Source organism: Elephantulus edwardii, unplaced genomic scaffold (assembly GCF_000299155.1).
Source record: "Elephantulus edwardii isolate Elephantulus edwardi_28Jun2011 unplaced genomic scaffold, EleEdw1.0 scaffold00087, whole genome shotgun sequence".
Lineage (NCBI taxonomy): Eukaryota > Metazoa > Chordata > Mammalia > Macroscelidea > Macroscelididae > Elephantulus > Elephantulus edwardii.
In genome coordinates this window covers 10,390,657-10,399,407 of record NW_006399837.1, presented here as the reverse complement: position 1 = coordinate 10,399,407, position 8,751 = coordinate 10,390,657, and the positions used below count along the sequence as shown (strand labels likewise).

Below are 8,751 nucleotides of genomic sequence, written 5' to 3'. Positions count from 1 at the left end.
TCTTTTTTTGTTTTTTTAAAATTTATTTTAATAATTTTAATGAACATTTACAGAGATTTTGGATTTCCATTCATTCATTGCTGCACTTCTCTCTCGCCCAGTCCCACCCCAGTTCGCTCCTCTTTTTGAAAAGTAAAAGAAAAACTCCCTTCCTGGTACACCCCTCCCCCCCCGCACCACTCCCACTGCCCCAAGTACATTCCACTATGCAACCTTAATTGTGGACTCTTGTGATAACCATAGTACCCTATCATACGTCGCTTTTAAATTATTCTCTCCCTCATCTGTTTCAGTGCAGTATAGAAAAAGATAACTTCTAATAAATTAACAACAAATAAAAGGAAAGAGTGCATGGATAAATTGGCCAAGATTTATGTATTATATATGAAGCACGTAGCTAATTAAAATACAAAAGGTTTGTAAACCCACTATAAAAAAATAACATCCCATACTTTCCTTAATACGCTTATCATGCCTTGGTAAGGAACTGCACTGTCAATCCAAAGGTACCAAGTTTGAATCTAGCAGCTGCTCCATAGGAGAGAGATGGCAAGTTCTCTCATCTGATTTACTGCTGGACGATCAGCTACTTGACAGTTCCAACTCACCAGTACAAACCACATGCGGGAACAGGCATTCCGATACGTGTTTGTACAAAGGTTTTTGGAGATCAATGGATGACACAAAAGTGCTATTTTGGAGATCAACTGATGACACTTAGCTGCTAAAAAAAAGTTTTAATTCATCTGTTGCATCCTGGGGGTGGTGCATGTCCTATTCTGTGGCATCTTCACAGTTTCTGCCACGTTCAAGCCCACTGTTGCGGTCACTTTATCAGTCAATCTCATTGAGGGTCTTCCTCTCTTTCACCACCCTCCACTCTTCCAAGCATGATGGGCTTTTTCCAAGGACTGATCCCTCTTGACAACTCACCCAAAGGATGCAACACAAAGTTTCACGATCCTTGTCTCTAGGGAGCATCCTGGTTGCAATTCCTCTAAGACTTATTTGTCCTTTTGGAAGTCCAAGGGCTATTCAGTACCCTATGAAGCTGATCTACTCTGTCAAACAATAAAGCGACCAAGGCTAGAATCAACTTAATGGTACACTAGAACAGGATATTTAAAAATGTGTTTCTCTGTAAACCATCTGGGAATTTATAGTTTAGAAGATATGTGTGCGTGTGTGTGTATAGATGAATATATATATATATATATACATACACAGAGATGGATATATATATAGATGAGATATATATAGATGATATATATATGTATCTATGTGTGTGTGTGTGTGTGTATATATATATATATCGAGAGAGAGAGAGACACACACACACACAGAGACAGAGACAGTGACACACACACTTAGTGGTAAGGAGCTGCACTGCTAACTCAAAGGCTTGAATCCACTATCTGCTCCACAAGAGAAAGATGGGCAATAATCTCCCTTTGTATGATTTACTGCCTTTCGAAAACCTGCTGGAGAGCCTGGTATAACTTGGTTCCAACTTGATTGTACTCAACAACATCTCTCTCTCTCTCATCATTTGTCTGAAAAGATTGAAGCTATTGACAATTTAATTTTACTTGGCTCTTCAATCAACATTCATGGTTGTTGTTGTTGTTGTTATGTGCCATCAAGTCACCTGCGACTCATAGCAACCCCATTTACAACAGCTCTAAACCCTGCTCTATCCTATGTCAATCTTCTTGTCTCTGACACACTTACTTCCATTACCCCAGTCACTGAATCAATCCATCTCCTTGAAGGTCTTCTTCTCTTATGCTGTCTCTCTACCCTCCCAAATATGACATCTCTCTCCAAGGACTGATCCTGCCTTATAACATGTCCAAAGTATGACAGAGCTTCATAATCCTTGCCTCCACGGAGCAGCCTGGCTTCACCCTCTCCAGGACAAATTTGTCTGTTTTACTAGCAGTCCATGGTATATTCAATACTCTTTTCCAGCACCACAGCTCAAAAGCATCAATTCTTCTATTATCCCTAGTGATTGTATAGCTTTATGATGTATAACAAGTAACTGCAAAGACCATGGACTGTATCAGGCACACTTTAGTCTCCAGACTGACATCATTGCTCTTCAGTACTTTGGAGAAGTCTCTGAAAGCAGATTTTCCCAATGCAATTTGTCTCTCAGTTTCCTGGTAGTAGCAGTCAAAAAATCAAAAGGTGTGCTATATTGGGAAACCTGCTGTCAAGGACCTTTTTAAAGGGCTAAAGAGAAAGGATATCAACTTAAAGACTAAAGTGTATCTGATGCTGACCATGGTATTTTCAGTTGCTTCCTGTGCATCTGAAAGTTGGAAAATGAATAAGGGAGACTGATGAAGAATCAATGCCTTTCAACTACAGTGTTGACAGAGAGAACTGGTATCTCATGGACCACCCAAAGAATAAACCAACCTACCTTGGAGAATCATTGGCAGCATCAGGATGGATGGTGAAGAGATTGAGATTGTTCACAGCTTTAGTTTGCTTGGCTCCACAGTCAACACTCTTAGCACCAGCAGCCAGGAAATTAAAAGGTGCATTGCCATGGGAAAGTCTGCTGTTAGGGACCTCTTCAAAGTACTGAAGAGCAATGGTGTCTCTCTGGAGACTAAGTTGCATTTGATACAGTCCATGGTCTTCACAATCACTTGTTATGCATCAGAGAGTTGGACAATGACTAAGGAGGATAGAAGGAGAATTGATGCCTTTGAGCTGTGGTGCTGGAGAAGAGTATTGAGAATACCATGGACTGCTAGGAAAACAAACAGATTTGTCCTGGAAAGGGTTAAACTGGGTGGCTCCTTGGAGGCAAGGATTCTGAGGCTCCGTCTAACATACTTTGGACGTGTTGTGAGGAGAGACCGGTCTTTGGAGAAGGACATCATGCTTGGGAGGGTGGAGGGACAGCGCAGGAGGGGAAGGCCCTGTATGAGGTGGATTGATTCAGTGACTGGGATGATCGGGATGGGAGTGTCAGAGACACAGTGCGACTGGCACAGGACAGAGCAGAGTTTAGGGCTATTGTACATAGGGTCGCTATGAGTCGCAAGCGACTCGACGGCACATAACAACAACAGCCTTGGAGGAAGAGCAATCAGGGTGTTTCTTAGAGGCAAGGATGTTGAAAACTTAGTCTCATATACTCTATGCATATTTTAGGAGGGGCCAGTCCTTGGAAAAAGTCACGATGCTCAGAATTACGGGGAAGAGTGGAAGAGAGGAAGACCTCAGCAAGACGGACTGCACAGTTGCTCCAAAAATGGGCCATCGTGCTGCCGATTGTGAGGAGAGGGTAAGACTTTGATCGTTGCTCACTGGGTAGCTATAAGTCATGGTCAACGTGAGAGTGCCAGACAACAGCAATATATATACACAAAGATGTACAAGATACTTGGTAAAATGAAAACCTAGAATCAAACGTCCTGTGTTTTGTGGGATGGATAAAAAAGCCTGAGCAGTTTTTTTCTAGCAGTTTTTTCTACAGTTTGATTCTATGTTGCAGCTCTTACCACCCGCTGCCATTGCGTCTGATTCACAGACTCGCTCCAGGACAGAGCAGAACTGTCCCCAGGGTTTCCAACTTTGTCTACACAACCACATCCTTCTTCCTCAAGTGTGAATCTCCAGCCTCTAGTTAGCAGCCAACTTGCTTTAACCACTACACCAACAGTCTCTTACTGTAAATAGATTAAAGCTCTACATGGGTAAAAAACATCAAAAACCATATAGTATTGAGTGAAAAATGCAAACTCTGATAGATAAGTAAAATATATCAATGATTCCATTTTTTTTATGGTGAGAAAAATTTGTATTTAGAATTAGCCAGCTGGACTCAGTTTAGATTATCCCAATTTTGTTGGCAATATCCAAAGCATCATAGTCAGGAGCAAGTCGAACATGGGCCTTCTTCCCTCCAGCAGGCCTGATCAGGGTGCTGACCTTGGCCACATCAATGTCATAGAGCTTCTTAACAGCTTGTTTGATTTGGTGCTTGTTGGCCTTGACATCCACAATGAACACAAGTGTATTGTTATCGTCTATCTTCTTCACAGCTGACTCAGTGATCAGGGGAAATTTGATGATGGCATAGTGGTCGAGCTTATATCTCCCAGGCCGCTCTTCCGGGGGTATTTGGGCTGCCATCGGAGTCTCAGCGTCTTAGGCCGCCGGAAGGTAGGTGACGTGTGGATCTTCTTCTTCTTCTGGCTGTGGACGCCCTTCAGGACGCCTTCTTGGCCTTTAATGCCTTTGCTTTGGCTTCAGTTTTGGGAGGGGGAGGGGCTTCCTTCTTCGCTTTCGGAGCCATCTTCGTAGAAAGGCAGTTTATTCCGTTTTTGAAACCACAAAAAATATTTCGTTTTTTATGGTGACTATAGGAACAGAAACATGTAGTAAAAAATAAACAGACACAGAGAAATAATATACACAAATGTCCTAGAATAAATATCATAATAATATAATAAATAGAATGCCCTAGAATATAAGTGGAGACATGACTTCTATACTGTTTTCCTAAAAAGAGCAATCTGAAAACAAATGAGTCGAAGTTTATGAATATTTGCTTAATCACAGGACAGGTAAGTTGATATCTGTGACATTACATTTGTTTCTTTGAATGATTTCCTACATCAACTTAATATTTAACTTGAAAATGAAACCAGATGAAAAAGTGTACTCCCTAAAAGCATCTGTTGTTCAATTCTTGATACGCGAAAGTTCCCCTATTTCTTTTCCATTCAAGATTGAAAGACAAAAAGAGAAAGGACGAACGAGGCACCTCATTTTATTCAAGCCTGGAGCTGGGTGTCTACTGTGAAACAGCAAAAATATTTCACCCTGTGTGCTTCAGTACAAATGGTGTGGGTGGAGAGTTCCACCCAGTCTAGACTCGGCATGTAAGGTCACACCACTGATAGCTCTATGTTCTGAGAATTATTAAAGTAGACATTTACAGCAAAGCATATCCTTAGTCAGCACAGCACAAAGATAATTAACATGATGAAACAAAGTGCAAATGTGGCCCTCACTTATACATTGTTTGGCCCACAACTTGTGTACTATTTGCTATAGTTTTAATTTAGCTAATATGTAAAATTTGAGAAGTATTTCATAGACAGTGGATGTCTAGCGTATATTCTGAAGAGAACAAGACTTCGGTGTCACCAAATTTGAGAAGTGCTGCTGTTGGCCCCTTTCACTCCACCCTGTCATATCATCATCTACCTGGTAGGCATCATAATCTCACCATTTTATAGATGAGAAAACTGAGATTCAGAGAGCTACAGGGCTTTGCCCAACCTCAGAGTTACCTTGTAGAAAGATCAATAAATAGAACACATTTTCCAGGGACCAATAAACTTGGGATTCTTTTCCTTTACAATTTAAAGGGACATTCCATAATTTCTAGACATATTTTCCATGTAATTCGGCAAATACAATGGAACTGATGATTATTAAAACTCTGAGAAAAGACGTATTTCAAGAGACTATGAGAAGAACACAAATGAATTCATTGCAGTATCAGCAAGAAGTCACCCACCAAGGTTTGGTCAAACTTAAACAGAAAATGATCTGTAAGAAATGTGCTAATATATTAAAATGGGTGTAATTCGCGTTTGGATGGTCCCAGAGTATCTACAGTCTATGTTAGTGCTCACACCTGTATGAGTCCTCCCTGTCCTTCCTCCCTCTCCCAACATATTCTCTCCATTTCTCTCTTCTTTGGAGTCCAGAAACAGGTGTACATTTCATACTGAAACTCTTTCCCAAGCTTTCCTATAACACAATCATTTTGCAGTTCCTACTTTTGGGATTTATTTATTCCTGGGCTAGAGGTGGTAGATAATTCACAGGCTGCAATGAGATTTATTTATCATGCCATGAAGTATTTAACTACAGGGCTGGGCATTGGTAGTCTACGCAAAGTGCTTTTCTCTGAAAATCAGTTACAGGAACAGAAGATTTACCTGGTTTACCAAAAAAGTCCTTTAGAATGCAGTGACAAAACATAGAAAATTTCAAGACGAATTTATAGTGAAATCATTTCTATTGACTTTGGGGTAGTCACAGTATGGAAAACTGCTACTGAGTACAAAGAAAAAGAGGCGGATTTTAAATACTGCCAGTTTTGCAGATTGTAAAGAAATATGTGTATGCATCTGTGTGGGTACGTATCATAGCATAAAGGATGGCAAAACCATCAACATTTTATTTTCTATGTGTCCATACATGTGCATATAGGTAGTAAATACCTAGAAAGATACAGAAAAGTAATACTAATAAATACTTCAAGCTTGAGTTAATGCTTGAGCTGGGGGAGAGGGAGGGAGGTAGATGAAAGCTTAAATAGGATTGTCGCTTCCTTTGTAATGTCTTAATTCAAAATTTAATGTAAATGCAAAACACTTTTAGACTATGTGTGGCCAGAATTTCTAAGCAGTTTTCCATGTCACATAAATATTTTCACTACTCCCAATTTTCGATAATCATCCTATAGTAATAATCATAATAATAATGAGGTAATAGTAATCTCAGTCTAAACATTTGTCAAACAACTTCTCATCCTTGGAGAAATGACAGTTATACCACAAGGGATGTGTGCCCCAGGAATTAATGTTTTTTACACGTAAAAATAACACATGACAACTGAAAAGTTAAATTTTAACTTTTACGAGGAAGCTAACACTGGATGCCTAATAGTTTTGAGACTTCTCTTTTTTTTTTAAGTAAAAAAGACCAAAGAACTATGAGAATGGAGTTAAATGAAATCAGATTACTAAAAATCTGAATACTGGCCAAAGCGACAGGCAGCTTAATTGATACTAATATCAGCTCTCTTTCTAAGGTGCTTTAAATTTTTCGTGAGTGGCATTATGATTTTTCCAAAACTATAGCTAAAGCAAACGGAGGGCAAGCTCTAACAAGGAAGAAATTTAACCCTAGAGAGGTTAGAGTTCAGAGGGAGTCCCCAGTTGTGACTCCGCAGGGAACTTTCCACTCCCAGTCCTGTGTGGATTCACGCTGCCTGCATGTCACTATCAGTGACACAGAGGGTCTCCATATCTCACTTGTTTGTCCCAATGAGTACTGGTTTTTTAATCTGATGAGCCTTTAACGTGCCCCCCCCCCCCCTAAACCCAGGGACCAGCATCAAGTTCCTTCCCACCTGACCTTCCTGGCACCAAGCGAACTCCACCTGTTCCTCCTAAACCCTTTCCTCCTCACTGCCCTCTCAGGGACCAGTCTGGTGCCAGGAGCCACCCCGGTAAGGAGAGAAGACGCCCCGTTTGCGTGCCTGGCCCCCCGACGCCCGGCCAGGTGTGGGGTGGGGTCGCGCAGCGCGCACTCACCTTGCCGGCCGCGCGCGTCACCAGCAGCACCAGCAGCAGCGGCAGGAGCTTGAGCGTGAGCGGCCTCGGCGGCCCTGGGTGCATGGTGATCGACCACTCGGAGCCCCGGGGTGAGCGCCGATCCGGCGGGTGGTCCGGTGGGCTCTGGGGCCAGTCGTTCGGAGCGCGCCGAGGGCTGGGCGCGCGGCAGGGAGTCTGGCCGCGCCCACGCGCCCCTCTGGACTCTGTCGGGTCCCGGCGCGCCGTCGTCTCTCCCACCAAGGCTTTGGCCGTGGCCCCGCGCGAGGGAAGAAGTGGCGCAGGTCCCGCCCTCGTCCCCTCCCGATCCACTGCGCGTTGTCCCTCAGTCCTGGGCGGCGTGCCCAGGGGGCGAGTCCGGGGGCGCGTCCACGGGGCAGGTGGGTGCGGCCCGTGGAGCGGGAAGGGATGCGCGAGTTCAGGGGCTGCGTGGGCGGGGTGCGGGTGGGAGGTGTGGAGCTGGGGGTGTCGAGGGGGCGTTGCACGGAGGTGGAGGGAGGGGCCAGCGGGCAAGCTCAGAGGAAGCGGGAGGCGCTCGGGGCAAAGACGCTGGGCGGTCGGCGTGTTCCCAGCCCCGCGGCGCAGCGCCGGGGCAGCCTCTCGGCCGCTCCTCCTCCTTCCTGGCCCGCAGCCCCGGACTTGACCGTGAGAGCCGAGCGGAGAGCTGGCGATTGCGCGCGAGGTGGGCGCGCGGCAGGCAGGGGAGGCAGCTCCAGGTGCTGCGGGCGTCCCCGAGGTAAGGCGCCCATCCAGGTAAGGCCCCCAGAGGCCCCACTGGGGCTAAGGGGCAGATAGCGGACTTGTTGAAGGTTGGCACCCGAGATGGGGCACACGAGGCGAAGGGCTGGCCCGCGGAGTTGGAGAGCGGGGGTCACCAGAGGAGAGCTTGTCTGATTCCCGAGCTTGTCTGCCTGGGCTTGAACTGGGCGCTGTGTGTTTTGATTCATTTGGAAGCTCGAATTACCAGCCTGGCAGTGGGGGCATTCTGAAATGCCAAGAGCAGGAGGCGGCTGAGGGGAAAGAGAAAACTCATTCTGTTCACTGCTCCCTTGCACTGGCTTTTCAGGCTGAATCTTATCTGCGGAAGTGCAGGGAAAACAAGACCCAACTGTGGTCTGAGGCAGCTCCCTGATGAGACTCGCTCTGCGGAGGTGGCCTTGGCTGGGGGCGCGCGCGTGCGCTCCCTGTCTGCTTGTTTGGGCACCGCTTCCCGAGCGGGGCCTGGCGCCGCCTTGTACGCAGCACCCATTTATTTGACTCTGGCAAAGCCATTTGGAATCCCTGTTAGAAAGCCTCTTACGTGCATCCAGCTCACCGGAAATAGCACTACCGAAACGTAAATCACGATGCAGTACTTTCTGCGCAACAT

General features: G+C 45.1%; 1 protein-coding gene across 1 annotated transcript in view; it reads right to left on the bottom strand.

The window, feature by feature from the left end:
- COL4A3 (collagen, type IV, alpha 3 (Goodpasture antigen)) overlaps window positions 1–8,751 on the bottom strand; it is a 180,838-nt gene extending 172,087 nt beyond the window's left edge. Inside the window, exons 1-2 of the mRNA XM_006890323.1 lie at window positions 8,698–8,751; window positions 7,365–8,162 (exon numbers count right to left, since the gene is read on the bottom strand). Coding sequence (XP_006890385.1) covers window positions 7,365–8,162; window positions 8,698–8,751 — 852 coding nt within the window. The remainder of the gene's footprint in view (window positions 1–7,364; window positions 8,163–8,697) is intronic.